The following is a 21,963-nucleotide window of genomic DNA, read 5'->3' on the forward strand; positions in this document are numbered from 1 at the left end:
CTAACTGATTTTTTTCTTGGCTGCTTTTAAGATTCTTTCTTTGTCTTTAATCTTTGGCGTTTTAATTATGATATGTCTTGATGTGGGCCTTTTTGGGTTCATCTTGTTTGGTACTCTCTGCACTTCCTGGGCTTAAATATTCATTTCCTTTGCCAGGTTAGGGAAGTTTTCTGTCACTACTTATTCAAATAGATTTTCAACCTTTTCTCTCTCTTCTCTCCTTCTGGTACCCCTCTGATGTGAATGTTGGTATGCTTCATGTTGTTCCAGAGGCCCCTTAACCTATTCTCATTTTTGGGGATTCTTTTTTCTGTTTGCTGTTCTGATTGAGTGTTTTCTGCTACCATATCTTCTAAATTGCTGATTCAGTCTTCTGTTTCATTTAATCTACTGTTGATTCCCTCTAATGTATTCTTTATTTCAATTATTGTATTTTTTCATTTCTGACTGGTTCTTTTTTTATGTTTTCTATCTGCACTTTTATGTTTCCTATCTCATTTGTTGAAGTTCCCCCTGAGATCATTGAGCATCCTTATAACCAGTGTTTTGTACTCTGCATCTGATAGATTGCTTGGCTCAATTTTGTTTTGCTCTTTTTCTGGCTCTTTGATCTGTTCTTTCATTTGGGATATGTCTCTTTGTCTCCCCATTTTGGCTGCCTCCCTGTGTTTTTTTCTATGTATTAGGTAGAGCTGCTATGTCTCCCGGTCTTAGTAGAGTGGTCTTATGTAGTAGGTGTTCTGTGGGGCCCAGTGGTGCAGTCTCCCTGGTCACCAGAGCTGGGTGCTCCAGGTGTGTCCCTTCTATGGGTTGTTTGTATTCTCCTGTTGTAGTTGAGCCTTGATTTCTGTTTATTTGTTAATGGGAGGAATTGACCGTCAGGCTGATTGATTGTGAGGACTGGTGGTGACTAGAATGGAGGAGGCTGACCCTGCAAGGCTGGGTTTGCTATAGCAGGGCTCTGGTGCCTGCCCAGTCTACCCTTTAGGTTTATTGTCCTTGGAGGTGGCTAGATGATGCTCTGGCTCACTCTGAAGCTGGCCACTGGGTCTGCTCATCCCAGGACCTTCTGGGAGGGTACCCAATACAGGCAAAATTCAACCACAACCTGTGCCCTGCCTGGGGCCACCTGGCATGAGCCATAAAGCAGTCTGTAGATGGCCACTGCCTGCGTTGTACGTAGAGGTGCCTTAAGAGGCCAAGCCTCAAATCAAGGCCAGCTGTTACTAGTGCCATGCTTAGGGCTGCTCAGTCAGTGGTATGGGTCATGCTGAAGCCAGATGCTGCTTGTTTGGGTTTTGTGAACCTTTGACAGATTTTAGGGAAGTCCACAGCATCAGCCAAGGCAGGTGGTTTGTATGGAAAAGCCACTGGAAGGGGCTTGGGTGTGTCCAAAAGTTGGGTGGGCGGGGTCTCAGGGAATCACCAGGGCAGGGAAACCGATCAATGTTAGCCAGGTTAATGGAGACTCAGATATGGCCTTCCAAGAGAGGGATCAACAAGGAAACAGTGGCCTCCACTGGCTCCTCTGTGGGGGAGAAAGCTGTCCCTCTAGCCCTTGCTCTGAAGCCAGACAATTCAGTTCCTCCCAGAGCTGCTACCTCAGCACTGGAACTCACAGTAAGTCTGTCAGCAAGTAAGTCCATGTGCGGGCCTTTTAAGAGGATCGCCTAGGACTGCAGCCGCCCTCCGTCTCAGTCAGCCACACTCTGTGTTGGTTTACACAACCAGGAGTAGTGGAGACTTCTCTCCCTGGCACTGAAATCCTGGGCTGGGGAGCCTGGTGTAGTTAGTGCTGGGACCCCTCATTCCTCAGGGGTGGGGGGAAGCTCTGTAGCTGTGATATCCCTCTTGATTTTTAATGGTCACACACGGGTGCGGGACCAGTCCATTCTTCATCACTGTTCCTTTAACCAGTCTCACAGTGGCATCTTCTTTATGTTCTTAGTTGTAGGGTATCAGTTCAGCTCGACTTCAGGCAATCCTCAATGATAGTTGTTCTGTAGTTTAATGGTAATTTTGATGTGGTTGTGAGAGGAGGTGAGCATAGCATATACCTACTCACCATCTTAACGGGAACTTTCTCTCTCTTTTATTTTTTATTGAGATATAATTCACCTAACATAAACTTTTATTGCTAAACACCTACTTTCTCCTCTAAAACACAGAGCCTACCAGCACTTTCACATGTTCTCCCACAGGCTTTGAGACCAGGATTTGGTAGCTGGTACTGAGGGAAAACCCTTGGTTGTATCCTTGCCCTCGGACTGTTCCAGTGGACTATGTTTGCCACCCATTGGGTCAGAAAGACCGTTCTGTGATGTCTCAGTCAACACTGTGCCTTTCTTCTGCTACTCTAACCCTAGTCAAACAAACAAACAAAAACTACAGCCTAAACTTGGACATAATACTTCAAGTAATGTAAGATTGCTTTTCTGTTTTAGTATGTTTCCTCTTACATGGTTTTGTAATGTTGCGCTTTTGACTTAATTTATATTTCATGGTGATTTCCAATTATTTTATTTTATACTCAGATCCACCAGATTTATTTTTTTCTCCGAAGGATGACAGTGATAATATTTCCCTGTAGTTTGCAACTTTGGGTACTGTGCTAGTGGCTTTATTGATACTGTCTTATTATATACCTCAATAATCTGGGTAGGAATTTTACAAACAAGTAAAATAAGGCTCAAGGAGGTTGCATAACAGCCAATAGTCGGCATGGCTATGCTGAAGTGCTGGCCTTTTAAATCTGAAGTCTAATGCTATTTGCCATTAGTCTAGAGAACTTGACTCTAATCTTTAATGAATTTCATCATGGGGAAAAAAGTATTGTGTGTGTGTGTGTGTGTGTGTGTGTGTGTGTGAGAGAGAGAGAGAGAGAGAGAGAGAGAGAGAGAGAGAATTTAGATATTTAATTTTAAAAATTTATAATTTTAATTATACATAGAAATGTATCAAAAATTATAAAATGGCATACAATGAGTAGTCTCCTTCTTACTGTTGATTCTGGTTGTCCAGTTCCCACCTTCTCAAAAAGAAAATAAAAATGATTGTATATTAATTTATTCTGTATTTGTCTAGATACTAATATATAGTCTCTCCCTGCACCCACCCTTTAAAAAAAAATAGTTGATGGCATTCCAGGTACGCTATCTGTATCCTGTATTTTCATGTGGGAGATCTTTTCATATCAGTAAAGGTAGAGCTTTTTCATTTGTTTTTACAGTGGCATTTACTTTAGAATAAATATTATCTCCACTCTTAAGCACATACTCAAAATATGAACACCTATGTCCTCACAAGTCTTTTATAGGAATATTCATAGCGGCATTATCCATAATAGCCAAAAAGTGGGAACAACCCCAATGTCCATTAATTGATGAATGGATAAATAATATATGGTATATCCACACAATGGAATGTTATTTCACAGTGAAATGAAGTATTGATACAAGCTACAACATGGATGAACCTTGAAAACATGCTAAATGAAAGAAGCCAGTCAAAAAAGACTATGTTGTATGATTCCTATTATATGAAATAGCCAAAATAGAAACAGAAAATAGATTAGTAGTTATTATTAGATAGTAATCACGGTTATACAACTCTGTGAATTACTAAAAAATCCATTGACTTGTAAACTTTAAAAGGATGGATTTTATGATATGTGAATTATATCTCAATAGAGCTATTAAAAAAGTTTATAAAATCTAACTTTTACTTTCCATCCTTTCAGTTGTTATCTTTATCCATATGTCAGCCTTCAATAATAGGACAGTTATAATCTAGAGATTTCTAATTTGTATCATTATATTCTAAATTAATTAAATTACTTTATTCACAGGCAATAGCTAATGCTTCTTTAATCTCTGTGGCTTCTCCTGAGCCATTTGGGCACACAGCTCACCTTGGCAGAGTTCTATCCATTCTCTCTGCCTGACTGCACTACTTTATTTCTGTGAGGAGCCGTTTCTCAGATTGACTTAAACACAGCATCTTCTTTGGGTATCATTTTAGTTTAGAGCTGTCAGGCTATTTCTTATTGCAGTAGTTATTTACAATTATTAATGAATTCCCAGGCTCCAGCTGAACCAACTCTGTTCCTGTCAACATACTGTCTATTATAAAAATGAATTGTCCTCAGCCCAAGTCTGCCATCTGTCCAGGGCTGCCTCTTACCCGGGCCTGGAGCTGGGCAGATACAGTGTTGTTGTTTTTCTACCTTTCTTCTCACTGGCGAATACTTTCTTAGTGATAATGGTTTTTTCCAAACTCTGTTGCCTCTGGATCTTCTTTATTGATCCTTTTTTTTTTTTCTGCCTTGAGAGCGAATGATAGATATGAGGAAAACTAGTGATAAACTGTTCTCGAGTTCCATATAACAACTGTTTTCTCTTTGTGTAATCCTATTAGCTCAAATATGTGCAGAGAGGTTTGGGACTGGAATTGAAAATTTTGTATTAATTTTGTTGCAAAGATTGATTACATACAATGAGATATAAAATGTAAATGAATGTCAGCAATATATTTCTCACAAATGTATTTATCTCATATTCCAGTCTTTTTTGTGTTTCTTTTTCAGCCATCCTGCAAGCTTATCTTCCCCATAACCAGCATGTATGGTTCAATATTTGCAGCCTGGAGGATCCTTGAAGTAATGAAAGAAGAGTCTGCAGTGAGTGACTGGTTGGCTTCAGTCGAGTCGTTGCTACCCGTTACTACAGCCATCCCTGTGCATGTTTTTCTCCTGCTGGCTCACCTCCTTGTTGAAGATAAAGGACAAAATCTTCACCAAATACTAAAAGTCTCTACCAAATTAGCCCAAGCAGATTCCTCTCAGGTAAAGCAAAAAAAATAATGGAACAGTAATGGGAGTAAAGCTTAACTATTGGAATTATGGATTATTCTTACTTTGTGGATGATTTTTATCAAAGTTTTAAATTATGGGTTGATTTTTTTTTTCTGTCCTTTATCTTTCCCAATTTTTTTTTTCTCCTTACTCTGAGTTGATCTATACTTAATGATGCAAACATTTCTTTAATGAGAGCACACTTTGCAAGGAAATCTGCACATGATGCTATTCTGGTATTTTTGTTTATGGGTGGATTTGCTATTTTGTTATACTTTTGTTAATTCTTGGAGTCTATTCCAAGATGGATATCCCTTAATTCTAATATTGATCTTTTAAGGTGGATGCAAAATAATTAATTCAGTTTAAAGTTGCCTATACAGTAGGCATTAATCTCTTCTTGACTTGTTGCAATTTGATCCCATCTTTAATCAGTCATTTAATAAACTAAAAAATATTGGGTCCTTGCCATATATGGTATTGATCAACATGCTGGGATGGGAGGATAAACAATCATTTTTGCTATCTGGACAGAACTTGGAGTGTGATAGAAAGTAATCAGGCATTAATAAGACTTTTTACCCCCCCTTTTAAACTAACCATATGTTTATCATAGTGCTCTGTAATTTTTTTCCCATTGGGTAGAATCTCTAGAATGCATTTCCTGTGAAGAGAAGGGTTTTCTAATCAAGCAGATAAGGTATTTTTACTATCTTCTGTTTAGTATCTGTGCTTGTCTTTCTTTTCAAACTTGGTGAGGGAAAAAGTCCATCTCTTTATGGAAAATTATGTGTTCATATAGGAAATAAATTTGGTGGTAGAGTTGGACAAATGTTTATTTAAGATATGAAGTTAATGTGTTTGGAATTCGTTTTCTGTCCCCAACTAGTCATGCTCATTCCTTTTTGTCAAGGAAACAGCTGCCACTATCTCACAGATAGTTGTCCTTCTGACCAGGCCTCTTCTGCTCTGATTCTGCAGGTGGATCTGTGATGTCCTCATGGCCTCCTACTTTGTTTCTCCCTTCACATTCTGTGATGATCTTGCTTCTACCAAACGTTTTCTTTCAGTGTTGACACTTTGTAGGATAATCTCTTTAGAATAGTTAATGCACAGATAATGTCTGGGGATTAGCTAAAGAAATCACACAGTAGGTTAGCTGATCTGTGTATGTCACTGATGTAAAATGTGTATTACGTCAATCCATATGTGTATTGAGACTCAGGAAATGCACTGGGTCTTTGAAATTCTAGGGTGATACCTTCAGTTATAAGTAGCAGGAACCCATGTGTCTTACACTGTTTTTATTAGGTCCAGAATTTAGAACCACCATAGCCTAGACAGTGTATTGATTGCACAGTTTGTTCTTTTCCTCTATGAATTGGCCTGAAGCCCAAAGCCTTATAACCTTATCTTCACAATCCAAAAGGAAGAGAGTTGTAGAGATATTTGGATTGGCTTTGTGTGGGTCATGTGCCTTGAGGGTAGGAGAAGGGGGCTCTTTAATTGTTGATCCTGGGTAGAATGAGGTGGGCGAAGTGTCAGGGTCCTGAAATGATCTATGCCGCCAGGATCACATGGAATGAGGGAGGGATGAGTCCCCAGAGGAAAAAGAGTTTCCTGGTAATAAAAATGGGAGTATTCGAAATAGGAAAACATGTGGAGAAGAACTTCGCAATTAGCGTTTTGGGGACCCTGAAATGCTATAATGAGTTTCAGGTATGCTAAGTTACTATTCCCCCCACCTCTCAGCTGTCAGATAGCCAGGTCGTCGCTAAGCTCAGGGTGCCAGATGCCTTTTGCTGGTAGCATCTAGCCACTTAGTGTATCACTTATTTACTCCAAATAGCCTTATAAACATTATCTTTCATGCGTGCCATAAAATGGAAAAGGTTGGGACGCACTAGTGTGACCATCCAGGTTCATCTATTTATTCAGTAAATGTTTATTAAGAAGTGGTGGTATAAATTGAAGGCATGTTGATTACTTCTTGGATAGTTTTGAAAGAAATGAGAAAAAATACCCACTGTAATTGTGCTTGTTAAGGTGAATGTTTAAATAAATTACCCAAATTCATACAGAAACACAGGCAATATCATTAATAAGAATTTGGAAGTGGAGTTAAGTGTTTTGAAAAGGACAAAACAAGTGTCCTGGACGTAGGAGGTAGTGTTTTTTCCCTTACTCTTCTTTATGAAGACTGTACCCTGTTTCCCTGAAAATAAGACCTAGTCTATAATCAGCTTTAATGCATCTTTTGGAGCAAAAACTAATATAAAAATTAATATAAGCATTACATTATATTATGTTATATTGTATTATATTATGTTATATTATGACCTGGTCTTCTATTATAGTAAAATAAGACCGGGTCTTATATTAATTTTTGCTCTAAAAGGTGCATTAGAGCTGATGGTCTGGCTAGGTCTTATTTTCAGGGAAACACGGTAGTATACCATTTCACTGGCCTTTAGTTACAAGGTAAAGCAGCCAAAAAGAGAGGAGTGAATATTTTGAAAAAGCAAGCTCTCTAATTGTGAGTAGATGCTTGGAATAGATTCTATTAAAATGAGTTAGGGTTGTAATTTATTATTGGAGTGTTTTCTATTTCTTTCATTAGGTTGACAAGACTACATGAAACGTGTTCGTATTTCATGCCTGTTTGTCCTTTCTCACTTACTAGAAAGAAGCTGTATTGTATATAAGCAATCACTGGCTCAAACCTGGGGGATTTGATAGTAACAAAAAGTCTTAGACTACTAATAAGCAGAAGCTAAGTAAATAGATAGGTAAAAGTAGGAAGAGGCTATCTGCCATCTCTGTTTTGGTGGTCACTTAACCTCTAGTAGAATTTGCTGGCCTACAGTATACTTATCTACATATTGTGTTTTGTGTGACAAATATTGAAAGGGATGCGCCACATATAAAGTATGTTTTGGTATTATTGTTATTGTAAAGTATTAATAGAAATTATTTTTAGTAATACTAATTAATAGTAATATAAATTATCAATATCAACTAGTAATGTTATATTAGGGTTAATAATGGTAAGACAATGTGCTTTTAAAAAAAATATGATTCTTTTGTCAAGCAGTTTGATGAATCCCCCTTCTGCAGTGAGTTTTTATCTTGAGTCTCTCACTTGGTTCCCCAGTGGCATGCATTCGTATTAGGTTTAATATTAGGTTGGTGCAAAAGTAATTTCGGTTTTTGCAGTTATTTTTAACCTTTTAAACCACAACTACTTTTGCACCAACCTAATACATATAAGGATTATGAAGCTAAGTAATCTGAAGGGAAGTTGGCCTTGTGAAGACCATTTTAGAGTTAACTGGATACAGATGATGATGGTAAAATAACTAGATCATTACCTAGTGTTACAGCAATAAATCAACACTTGAAAAAATAGTGAGAAGCTATTGTTTTCTATATCTAGAGATACTGTCAGCAGTTACGAATAATCCCTATAGTTTTCTTACCCGGACATGAGACTTAATTTGCGGAAGATCCAATCTCAGGTCAGGCAGTGCTCAGTACAAGTGAAGTGCCTTTTATATTCTTGGAGGTAATGTCTTAGACGCAGGGGTGTCCAAACATTTTTCAACATTTTTCACCAAGGTACATATGTGGTAAAATACACAAACAGCCGGGCCACTCACTCAAGGTGAAGTACGTATTGCCTCACCTGGTTTATTTAAGTAAACTGAATATATTTTTGGAATTTCCTGCGGGCCAATTAAAAATGGATTGCGGGCAGCAGTTGGCCCGCGGGCCGCAGTTTGGACACCCCTGTCTTAGAATATTCTGGGGAGATCCAAGAATCAGCATCCTGTGTGAATTTCTATGGGGTTTCAAAGTTTTAAACACATTGATTTGGTTTAGAGAGGTTTTCATATCAATAATCTGTGCTTATAAATGGAGTGCCATCTATATCCTTAACTTGTGTCATTCCCTCCACAAATTTGCCCCATCCCCGCCCACCCTGGAAATAGCAGCTGATAGATTCATGTGCTTTTTGGTTATGTTTATATAACAGTCACCGTCTTTCTGATAACTGTGAGTCATGTAACTTTTTTACGCTTTAGAGTAAATCATTCAGACCGCCTTCAAAGATGCCTAAATGACCATTGAAGCACATGGCTCGCTTCATGGCTCGTGTACAGTAATGTCTAGTTGGCCTTATTCTTTCCTCTTCAGAGGAAAAGGGAGCTGTTTTCTACCTCTGATTTGGCCAGGGTCTGATCACATCTGGTATGAATTCAGTAGTAGTGAATGTTAAACATAGGCTCTGCTGAGTTAAAATAGAGGAGAATGTGGACCCCAGACCTAAATAAGGATGTTTTCTGAACTTTAATTTATGGCTTTTTAAAGGCAATATCAAATTGTATTTCAAACCCTTAGCCAATGATTGACCAATCCGTGTGACATGATTGTGGACATTTTGGAAATATCTGAGATTGACATAACCTCCTTAAGAAGAGGTTCATAACTTAGTGAATCAACGAGTATTGATTGACCTCCTATTTCCGCATCCATGAGCGCCCAGCATGATGACTTGTTAAGAGCCACACCTGGCTCTGTGATCCGCACTGTGTGCCTCTAATGCGTACCTACCAGGTGATAGCACGTTTTCTACTTCCTCAACCCATTCCATAGACCTGATTGTATCTTGCTTCTAAGACTCTCAGCCAGAAACTTTACATTTTCTTCCTCACTTCCTATGCTTCTCTTCCATTTATGATTTTATGTTTAGTTATTTGCCAGCTCTGACCTTGGCTTTCAGTAATTGCCACCCATGCTCCCTCTGGTAGTTTCAGGTAAACTATTCTAAATCCACCTGGGACTCTACAATGATCCCCCACAATGTTTCTATGGCCTCTGACCCCTTGAGAAGAAAGGGATATTATTTAACCTCTTAAAACCTCCTCTAATAGCTATTAGCTTAGCTGTATTATATTAACTATATTACTAGCTAATTACTTAGTATACATTTATTAATATATTAAGTATACAATAATTATAATTTTTTATATTAACAATATTTAAATATATAATATAATTATTTATTATATGAACTATATGGCTATATGGCTATTAACTATATTACATTAACTATATGGCTTCCCTAAAGCTGTTGGTATTGAAATTTTACCATCTGAAGCATTATATCCTAGAGAATAATAGAGATGCTGGAAAAAGCTGTTTTTCCCGTAGCTGTGTGATTCTACAAAAGCCTTATAGGAATCATTAGATGCTTGATAGTATGTCTTATAAATATCTGTAGAGAGAACAACCTGACTAAAGGTTATATTCTCTTTTGGAAATCAAGGATACTTGTTAGTGGTTTTAGAACCTAAGAAAATGTGTTTTCTTCCTATGTCCCTTCCTATATTTTTAAGAGTTTATGGCAATATTAAATACTGAGGCATCTGAATTGAGCATTAACCAAAAAGACTAGTAATTTTTAGATAGACCAAGATGGTTAAAATAAAATCTTGTAATAGCTTAGTATGTCATCTTCAATGGAATAATTCTAAATACTGTGAAAGGAATATCAATTTCTTTTTGACTAATTTATAAAACGGAATGTGCCAAAGAAGAAAAGTTTACAAATTTTGACGTTAGAGAATCACATATAACTTCCTTAAAACCTTACCCTCGTTGAGGAGCTTAACAAATTAAGTTTTGTGAAACTCTTTCAAACCTTTGGTACTTACTTCTCTCTTGTTTGGAAGTGGGGATAGAGTTGTATTTTTTGTTTTATTTTGTTTTGTTTTTACTTGTATTTTACAACTCTGCATCCATTTACTTCCTTTTTACATTTTGGTTGTTAAGTCTAGTTAAAGGTCTTGCTTAATGGGAACAATTCCAATCTTTGATAATTTTATTTTATCCTTTAATGTTTTCAAGGGCTTAATTTGTTCCATTTGTAAAAGTGTGCACACTTATGAGCCATTTGAAATCACTTATGTGGCTAGGTTCATGGCCCGTGACTTACTAGTCTTTTCAAAGTCATATATTATCAAATAGTAAAAAGTTGACTTTCAGGGCAGAATCCTGTGATAGTTCTACTCTGGGTCATAAGCCACATTTTAACGTGGAAAATGAATAGGAAATGTGTGAAATTTAATGGTCTGTAAGTTACTGCTGTGAGAAAAGGAGAAAACACATTCTATAAAAGAACTTGTACAAAGAGTCTTTGGACACTTTGCACTCTGTTCTGTTGTCACCAGATTCTATGAATTGCTACCCCCTGAAGTCAGTCTGCATCCTGAAGTCTGGTTGTTCTTCACACCAGCAAAAAGAAGCCAGAATGTACAGTACTTGTAATAAAGAGCTTTATAGATAAGGCATGCTATACTCCTATTCCCTGGTAGCCATAGAATCGATTATGCCTAGAGCAAAATTGGGATGTGCTTGTCAGCATGAAGCAATTAGACAAAGAAAAACACAGACCCAAAATACCAAGTCAAATATATATTCCATCCTGTGGCGATATGTTTATTTCTTCTTTATAAAACCCACATAGAGATCTGTATAATCAAATGTTTTTAGCGGGCATTTGAACCTTTTAATGTTTTTACTTTTTTTAAAATTTTTGGCATGAAGCCTAGGGTTTATACTCACAGAGGTATTCTGTGTCAACTTCTTGATTTTCCTGAGTGTTAATGTTGGGCTGAGTTTCTTCTGAGGGGTCTACAGATTATAAATTTCTTAAAATTCTCACTGAAAGAATTACTCGATTGTGATTTTCAGTTCAACTCTATATCATGTGATACTAGCGTACTAATATACTGAAAGAAAAGCCATTTGTTGTGTCACTGAACACTGATTATCAGAAAGGATGGGACTAGAGATTGGTGAAGATGGGGTCCAGAACTGCATTGAGAACAGTGGAGTCTGTCTGCTGCCATGTGAATATCAGGTATCAGCAGCTCCGTCTGCTGGTTCAAACCTTTTTAGGATTGGCTTCTAGTGTGGGTGAAGGACTCAGAGGGGAATCAGCAGATTTTGTGGTAACTTTGAATTTTATAACAGGCATGAGGAATTCTATTCGAGGGGAAAGTACACCGAAGTCCACCACTGCCAGAATAAAATTTTTCTAATTTAGTCAGTGGACAGGGAAGGGAGAAGCTGCCAGTCGACATCCCTTATCATTCACTCTTCAGTCCTTCCGTAGTCAGCCCTTCAAATCAGAGGAGAATCTGATTTGAGGAAACATTTTCTTACATCTCCAGAAGTAACCCATGACAGCTCCCTAGATTTCAATGTAGTCTACTCATCTAGAAGCTGAACCATCTTCTTGAACAAAGTAATAGCTAATAAAAATAGCCAGTAGTTACATATGCTTTTATATACCAGTCACTATTCTAATCACTTTATTTTCACAGGTTAATTAACTTATTGAGTATTCACAGCTCTTTGACATTGGAACCACCACTTTTTAGGAACTGAGGCACAGAGTTTTACTTCCCCAAAGTCATACAGCTAGTAACTGGCAAAGTCAGGATTTGAATTCAGCATATATGGTTCCAGAGTTGGTGTTCTTATCCAATATGCTATACTGTCTCTCTACAACTTTTAGTTAAACCATTTAAAAACAAATGTTTTGAAACAGTAAACAAGGTTCACTAGCTTTACATCTCTTATACTGGCCTCGTAATATTCTGAAATCCAGTCAAATATAGGCATATTTTTTAGTGAACAAAAAAAAGTAGGTTGTTGTATTCCATTTTGAAAAATGTTTACAACATGTTGAGAAAAATTCCACCTTGGTTGTTAAGTTTGAAACATTTAAAAGGTTTGGTAAGATACACAGTTAATTTAGGATCTTAAACAGCATGAAAGATTGAGTTATTCAGTAAATAGTCATGGAGAACCTCTTTGGGACACACATTTTAAATGAAACTTGTGATACAAAAACGGTTATTAGGAAACTCACAGTATGTAGGGAAAATGGGCACTATACAATCAGAATACCCTGGGATAAGTGCTACATTCCGGGGAAGCACAGGACGTTGTTTGAGCCCCGAAAGGAGTAGCTAAGTCATAATAGGAAGACTGCCTGCAGTAGGTGATTTATGAGCTGAGTCTTGCTGTACAAATACAAGTGAAAGAACATCTTTGAAATGAACTGGAAGAAGCATATTGCTTGTTTCTGTTACATATAAAGTACTCCTTTTTATATATGACATATGATCCTCTTTGAGTACCTTTGTCAGGCAAACAGTGGAATAAATAAATTTTTGGAGGTCCTGGAGTAGTTCTTTGTGAACCATAGATTCACTAGCAATAATTTTCTCTTATTTTCAAGTTTAATTTTCTTGTTGCGGAGTGAAAGAAAGCTCATGACAGTCACAGTTATAGCTACTACTGTGTTCCCCTGAAAATAAGACCTAGCCGGACAATCAGCTCTAATGCGTCTTTTGGAGCAAAAATTAATATAAGACCCGGTAGTTATATTATATTACATTACATTACATTACATTACATTACATTACATTATATTCCTGGTCTTATAGTAAAATAAGACCCGGTCTTATATTAATTTTTGTTCCAAAAGACACCTTAGAGCTGATTGTCCGGCTAGGTCTTATTTTCGAGGAATCACGGCTATCTGACAGCTGTAACTGCGGTGACATGATTTGGTGTAAGAAAGGTCTACTCCAGAAGTCTTACAGTTGAACAGCCATGTTAGCTGTCTTATCAGAGTTCTTGAGACTTATTCTGTCTCTTTGTTTTTTAAGCGCACTGGACTTCTACCCCACCAGTGACAATTTTGAGCTTTTCCATAATAGATTATATAACAGACTCTTAGTTATTAGGACAGTTTATGTAATGAAATTGGCCATATAAAGTGTTTATTTCAAATGGGTAGACATGGTGAAAAACTCTGTGGAGCCCAACATATAGTTAAGAAGTGACTTGGGATGATTTCTACATGTCAGGCTTCCAGTGTATTGATTGGACTTTTGGAAACCTTGTGTCCTGTTATTCATGTCTATTAGCATTCTTGTGGTAGTGGATTAAGTCTGCATATAAGAAAACAAGCGTATAAAAATATATGTAACCTGAATGTATCATATCACAGAGTCAAACAGCACTAAAGATTAGTGAGATGAGTAAGGACAAATTAGCATTCTGAAGTGTCCTATACTTATCATAAATGGAAGCTGTTTTCAAAGGAAATTTTCAGTAAATTACAATTAGATTTAGAGTTCATAAAAGGAATTCCTCAAGGGAAATTGTCTTACTTGTTTTTGCCTCCCAGTAACCTTGGACAGTTCCTTTGATACCTGATTGAATTAACACATAACTATATTAGATGTATGTACCTATCATCCTAGAAACAATAAACTGTTTTCTAATATTGTCATGTGTTATCCAAACTAATAGAGGGAACAGTGTGGAGTCAGGGGAGAGAGATTAGGTTAGGGCAGATTATAATAAAATCTTATCAAATAAAATCCTATTAATTTAGGATTCTGGGTCATTAGATGTAGGCTGAGTTAAAATATAAGCCGACGTAGAAGCTATTGTTTTTAGGCACTTCAGGTTTGCTCATTTGCATTAGTACAATAAATGTGACAATTTAAAATGATCAAATTATCTATTCATTAAGACATATCAGCAGGGATTGGTACTTGGCAACACTTGGCTAATTAGTTTGTTACAGTATTTTTGTGAAAGCAATCGAATTTTATTTCTTTAACATTTGTCTCTAATCCAGTCTTGCCTGCCTTCATTGTTTCCAGTAGTCTGAATTATTTTTAGTGATAATTATACTGGTGGCATTTTACTCTACTTATGTGTATTTGTCAAATTGTATTCACATTTTAACGGTGTAACTTGAGCTGCATTAAGTAAATTTTCATTCAGCTTGAACTACTATAAAAACCTTGTTTTTATTAGGTCCCATTTTATTTACCAAGCATTTTCAAGTCATTGATTCACACACACACACACACACACACACACACACACACACACACACAGAGCAAACCTTTTATATGGCAGTTTCTGGTAATATTAACATGAAAGGATATAGTCTTTGTTTTCAGGAATCCAAGAGCCTAATCTGTTGACAGGCATTAAATTTACTGTTCAATACAAGATGGTAATTGTCATTCTGGAGGTATATACGTGTCTCTGGAACATAGATGAAGAGGCTTACAAGTTTCCCTGATGCTGGGGAAAGAAGGCATTCGAGGCAGGATGAGAAGCATATGCAAAGACACAAATGTGTAGCACGTCACACTGGGGTAACGACGGCATGTGGTACTGTATTAAACTGGGATGTGCATAGGATGAGGGAAATTGATCCTGGAGTGGATACTGGGCAAGCATTTGGAAGCAAGATCCCAAAAAGCTTTGCAGTGAGGTCGGAGATGAGCATTCATCTAAAGTATTGGGGTAATCAGCTATAGAGGAGATTAAGTTATATAACAGAATGTTAGGTGTTTTGATGGGGACCTTGAGATACCAGAATGAGTTTTGAGGCAGAACGCCTGGTAGAACTCACAGAGTAGAAGGAACAAACCTCAGCGTCTATCTACTACTACTGTTTTTGAACCCTCACTCATACCAAGGAACTAGAAGTTAGGAAATGAGAGGATAGGGGAAGAGAAGAGGAAGGATTCTTGGAGCAGGTTGCTGGAGTGCTGAGTCCTACAGGTGCTAGCCCTTTATCTCAAGCATCGTGACATGGCCTTCAGTGGAACCCCACCACTCCCATCCAGCTGGTTATGTATGCCTTGCAGTTGGAGTGGACAGATGTATATACGGTGGATTGGAGATTGTCCCCCAAATCCAAAAGGGAGTGATGGGCTGGCTGGCTGCTGTGATGGTGGAAGCAAAGGAGAGAGTACTGTAGTGTAGGGATTGGTTTGCATGCCTAGAATTTGTCAAAGCAAAAGGTATGTTAGGGTTTCCTATGGCGAAAATGTGGGCACCGTGGGCAAGAGAAGTACATTGGAATTGGCTCATCTCATTTCATAGGTCTGCTTAAAGGGTATCCTGCTGAAAGAAGCAGGATTCCTAGAGTGGGTGGGATAATTAAACCAGAAGCGACTCCCACCTGCATCAAAAGTCTAAAGAGAGCTTAACCTTGCAGGCTTGGGCTGCTTGCCATGGAGCAGTCGGAGAATCTCTTTGAGGCATGTGAGCTGTAAAGACTGCCCACCAAGAGGTGCCAACACTGCTCCTCAGAGGAGCCTGCCCAGATCCAGAGATGGAAGGGGGAAGCTAAGCCGATCAGCATCGATTAAAGGTAGTAAGGTTAAGGGAACCTCTGAGAATTCTTCCATTGCCCCTATAGCCCTTTGCTGCAGAGAGTCTGGATTTAACCTTTCTAATCTCATCAGCAAGGCAGTAAGAAATGTATAAATGTTCTTAGGTTTAGGCTTCTGTGGGCAATGGGTGATGCTGAACCATTTATTGTAGTAGAGATTACAGATGGTTGGTTCATTTTGCACCTTTTCCTTTGGTTTCCACTTTAAAATTTTTTGTGCTTTGCTGAGGTTGACAAACGGAGGTGTCAAAATTCCCTTTATCTAAGGCTTTTCCCGGTAATGTCACATTGTCTTTATAATTAATGGTGCATTGCTGAAATGTTGTGGAGCATAGAAGTAATTGCAATAACCAGTTATGCCCATTTGGTCCCTTTTCATGTTTTTTTCTCCTTTGAGACATTAGTGGAATTTCATTTTTCCCATGTAGAAACGGGAGGAGCCCTACACACGTTTCTGTTGTCTGGTGGAGAATCCTTGGTACCTGTTTTTAAGTGCTCAGTGAGCATTTGAGGAGTTCTTAGTAAATTTTTGAAGCCAGGGAGGGTTCAGGCAATGGTCTGCAAAATTGCTGAAGAAAGTCCAGGAATCTTTTTTAAAACAGTCGAAAAATGAAGAATCATGCATGCATGTATTAGGTTATCTTAAATCAAATCCTAGCCGAAGCTGTAGTGACACATGCTGTTCATGAAAGACTTAATACAGTCCTTTTAATCGGATGAATTGTCTTGTTGTGCAAAAACTGTTATTACACTGTGTGTGAAACCAACCATGCTGCAGGGGGAAAAATTAAATCGCCTGACTGAGAGGTCACTTGTGAATAGTAACACAAGATCTATTACCGTTATTAGAGACTCTGGAGGACATTCACCCTTTTATGGTCTTTCAACTGCTGGAATGAAATATTTTAGTGGTAAATGACACCCTTCTGGGAAATCCTCCTAAAGATTCATTTTTTGCTGTTTGTACATTAAAAAGCCGGAGGGGGGGGGAGAGGGCGGGAGGCTTCAGGGGGAAAATCACGTTGCTCCTTTCAGATCACTTAAAATTTTTACTTATTTTGATTTGATATGATGACAGTTGCCTTTGAGTGTTCCTCATTACACGCTCTTAATCTGGGTCTATTAGTACCACACTTCCTCTTTCGTAACATGTTGTGCACATTCTGTAATCTTTTCCGTAGGGAAATTCAGGATAGCATGAAAGCTAAGAGACCAGGGTGGTTTATGTCAAAATCTGGATTAAGCACTTTAAAATGCATGAAGTGAAAAGTCTGTCTGCTTATTTTGTTTATTTTCTCTTAAGGGTCTTTTGAGTGAATATAAGGAAGATCCAGTGAGTCTATATTTTAGTTCTGCATGGCAACCATACTGAGTGGTAAATATTTTAAGAAATATTTTCAGAAGTAAATGAATAGCTATTGATCTGAGGTGAAGCTTTATAACACAGTTATTAAATTGGGAATCAGAGTTTCCTTTCAGTGGATTACATTCATTACAAACTGTCAATCCATGTGCTATAGTTTATTACCACTCTGGAATTTTCTGCCATTTTGCTATTTTGCTATATGGTTGAGAATAGTTTTTGTGTGGATAAGAGAGAAATAAGAATAGCCACTGATAGCATTGCAAATAATTCGGGTAAAATTTTTTGTTAATTTTCAAGTCAAATCACTGACTTTTTCCTCTTCCCATTATTTGACTCCAGTATCTTTTTTTCATTCTTTCTTCTAAAGCTTCCTTATTCTGAAGCTTCTTTACTTTATTGCCCAAAAGATATGGAACTGTTAGAGCGATGTGAATAGGTATATAAATTCTGTTGGATTTCTCAGTGCCTGCTTTTGTTACAGGTATTTTGATGGGTTCATTAAAATGTATCTGTTGAAATGGGGGGTTTGTAGAAGAAGGAATAGAGGGAAAAGAATACATTGTTAGTAGGAGTAATACATAGATAGTTGAGATTCACCTGGAAATAAAAATAATTTAGTAAAATGGGGAGATAGAAACCCTTTGTCAGGTTGCTAATGAGAGGCTTGACCTAGCTGCTGCTGCTGCAGCATCTTTGGGGATGATGAGAGATGCAAAATGCACTGTTGCTAGGCAACTCTCTTGGCTGCCTTTGGAGCAGGTTCATATGTACTAAGAGCTAATGAATCCTCATGTCTGCTCTTTGAAACTGTTCAAAAGCCAATGAAGACATACCCAGACATTTAGCATTTACAAGTACCAGAGCCATTCTTGCCATGTCATTTACTCATTAAAAATTAAGTTGACCATTTAGTGTGTACGGAATATTGCTTATTTTTTCAAGGTAGACCAAGATTTGAGCTCTGTTTTCAAAAAGGAGCTCAGTAAGGAATGACTTAGTTCCAGCTGATGCCAGTTAAATTATTCTAGATGAAGGCTTATTTTAAATTTGAATGCTCTTCTTTTTTCCAAAAGTGGTAAGTTATTGAAACTTGCCTCTTTAAGCCTCTTAGAACATTTTAAATTACACTGTCTTCATGCTTCGCTCAGCCCAAGAGTGTTATTTCTGAAGATGACAGGAATCTGGAGCCCAGAATTAATTTTCTAGGTGGCATCCCTCCCCCCGAAAAAAATTCCTGGACAGTCGCCATAAGACAAGCCACAGAACATGAATGGAAGCCAGATAAGGTGCATTACTGGATCAGATAATGAACCTAACTGCTTGTAAGACCCCACTGCACCTCTAATAATACCTATCTCTCAGGGGTGTTATAAAGATCACAAGATCGTGCACATGAAAAAAACATTGTAAAGTGCCCTATGAATGCTAGTTTTGCAGTGAATTCCAAGGGATTGTCTAAATTCAGCAAAAATTTAGTTGCCTAAATTCAGCAAAAATTTGTGTTGCTATACTATTAGCTCTTTAGGCTTGTTAATATTTTGGTAGGATGTGGGATAATTGTAGTGGGATTTATTTGTAACTGGAATTAACCCGTACCTGTTTATTTTTTTGCTGCATTAACTTGTGATATCTCTTAAAGTCACAGCTCCTAGTATAATACCGTGTGATAGAAGTCACTCAATAAAAATGTATTACTTAAAGTTGTATAAATCTCCTGTCTAGGCGCTCTCAATGGAATTGTTTCATTTCTTGTAATATTGCAAAATATACTGGCGATTCTGTTATAATTCTATGTATTTTCCTCTCTGTAAAATGAGAATAATAGAAGAACCCAACTAACTAAATTCATGTGGATTAAATGAGATAATCCAGTACCTGGTTTATAATCAGTGCTCAATAAAAGTTATGTATTATTAAAATTATAGTTGATTTTCATAGGTCTTTTATTCATTTCACAATTATTTATCTGTAGCCTCATATTCTAGGAGCAGTGCTGGTCTATTTAGCAAGAAAGACACGTTTCTTACCCATTTGACACTTATTGTTATACTTTATTCCCCAAGTACATGAAGAGAGAGACATTAACTGTTTTTTGTGTGTGCCTGTGTGTGTGTTTTAAACTACATTTAGATACATAAATGGGTTGGAGACTAATGCTGTTCAATAGAAATGTAATATGAGCCGCATATATAGGTTTAAATTTTGTGGCAGCCACATAAAAAAGGTGAAAATAAATAAGTGAAATTAATTTTAAAAATGCATTTTATTTAACTCAATATGTCTGAAGTATTATTTCAGTATGTAATCTACCCAAAATTATTGAAATAGTTTACATGTAATTTTTATACTAGACCATCCAAATCTAGTGTGTATTTTACCCTTATAGCACATCTCAGTTTAGCTACATTTTAAATGTTCATTAGTCACCTGTGGCTCGTGGCTACTGTGTTGAGTTGTGCACAAATGCTAAAAAATCCCAATGCTCATTTTTTTTTTCAATATAAATGTAAATAGGAAATGTTCTTCTCATTGGTTTTATTTGCTTAAAATAGCAGTGGAGTCTCTGCAGTAGGATAGAACATAAAATGATTAAGAACAGTAATACTTAAAATTGGGTTTTCAGGGAGGTACTAAGAGGGTAATAGAAAGTCAGGCAGCTTTTTCTGAGTGGAAGTAGCCAGTCTCAATACTTACACTTTGTTAACCTTTTCTTCCTTCTGTGGTTTGTCTTGAGTTTAATTTAGCTCCTGTTTATGAGTATTTGCTCTATGTGTGGTCCTGAGCAAGTTTGCTGCCTGCCGGTGTTCACAGGCTAGTGTGGGCAACCGTCTTGGGAAGCTATTGAAAGAAAGGTGTGCACAAAGCAGGAGGGACAAACAATACTTAGAAAGGGGCAAACAAGTGCTCTAGTATCCTTAAATAGTTTTCATGGTTGTAAACTATTATTTTCATGGTAAGTGCATGAATAGTTGAACTATCAGTTTGAAAAAGGAAGAACACATATAAGTTCAGCGGGCAAGAGGAAGGACTGGATGTGCCTTGAAGAATAAGCTGAGCCAGACGGTGGGGGAGACTTTGTTCCCTGCCATCAGCTGCCGTCCTTGGGCAGGAAGTCTGCCCTCAGGCTCATTCCTCCACTAAGACTTTTGCTGGGTCCTATTGCCGCCTACCTGCTTCCTACTCTTGTGCCTACTAGTCCTGTATCTCCTGGTCATTTAGCATCCAGTGCAGTCTCATCATTTATTGAAGCATTGCTGAAAATAATTTTAGTAAAATAGTGTTTTGTTTTACTAAAGTATTGTTTTTATATGTAATAGTTGTATGCAAATATCCAAACAATATAGTAGTACCATGTTTCCCGAAAGAAAGACCTAGCCGGACAATCAGCTCTAATGTGTCTTTTGGAGCAAACATTAATATAAGACCTGGTGTGTTATGTTATGTTATGTTATGTTCTTTTACTATAAGACCGGGTCTTATATATATATATATTTTTTTTGTTTGTTTGTTTCTGTTTTGTTTATTTTGTTCTTTTTTTAAAAAAAATTTATTGGGGTGACAATTGTTAGTAAAATTACATAGATTTCAGGTGTACAATTCTGTAATACATCATCTATAAATCCCATTGTGTGTTCACCACCCAGAGTCAGTTCTCCTTCCATCACCATACATTCAGACCAGGTCTTATATTAATGTTTGCTCCACAAGACGCATTAGAGCTGATTGTCTGGCTCAGTCTTATTTTTGGGGAAACATGGTATGTACAATAGTCATATATAAGCATGCTATTTGTCCTAATGTACTTGCCCCACAAATATACACACACACATATGCACATGAAAGCATTATGTTATATTGTTCCTTTACAGTTTGTGTTTTTCTCTCATCAATAGCTATCTTTCCATGTTTGTTTATAAGATCTAATTTATGCTTTTTGAAAGATGCTGATGTTCTACAGTGTATTGCTTAATGTTTACAAACGTTTCTATATTGTTAGATGTTTAAGTTGTCCATTTGTGTTGTTGTTGTTGCCATTACAGGAATGTAGCAAACATCTGAGGCATTCTTGGCACCTCAGCCTTTTAGAACAGCATTGTCCTCTCGAGTTTTCTGGGATGATGGGTATGTTCTGTAATCTGCTGTCCCATAGGGCAACCACTAGGCACGTGTGACTACTGAGCACTCGAAATGTGGCCAGTGGGACTGGGGAACTGGACTTTTCATTTTACTTAATTTTCATTCATTTAAATTCAAATTTAAGTAGTCGCATGTGACTAGTGTCTGCGTGTTGGACAGCCCAGCTCTAGAATCTCTCCCTTCCTCTAAAAATGAAAAAGCAGTCATTGTTATACTATTTAGTATTTTGCATTTATCAAAGACTGCTTTGAATTGTTGTTTTCTTGTTCTTATATCTTAATTTCTGTCTACAGAAACTATTTTCTACGCTTTTAATTT

The 21,963-nt window shown here is 37.3% G+C and overlaps 1 protein-coding gene across 2 annotated transcripts in view; it reads left to right on the forward strand.

Moving 5' to 3' along the window:
* FOCAD (focadhesin) overlaps positions 1-21,963 on the forward strand; it is a 274,355-nt gene that overhangs the window by 93,132 nt on the left and 159,260 nt on the right. For both annotated transcript variants that reach the window (XR_012495704.2, XM_019750360.3), the window contains one exon: positions 4,586-4,843. Coding sequence is in view for 1 of the 2 variants with exons in the window: in XM_019750360.3 (XP_019605919.3) it covers positions 4,586-4,843 (258 nt within the window). In the remaining variant the exon portion in view is untranslated. The remainder of the gene's footprint in view (positions 1-4,585; positions 4,844-21,963) is intronic.

The sequence above is a fragment of the Rhinolophus sinicus genome, chromosome 16, assembly GCF_057876585.1.
Source record: "Rhinolophus sinicus isolate RSI-liver-muscle chromosome 16, RSI-T2T, whole genome shotgun sequence".
In the NCBI taxonomy this organism is placed as follows: domain Eukaryota; kingdom Metazoa; phylum Chordata; class Mammalia; order Chiroptera; family Rhinolophidae; genus Rhinolophus; species Rhinolophus sinicus.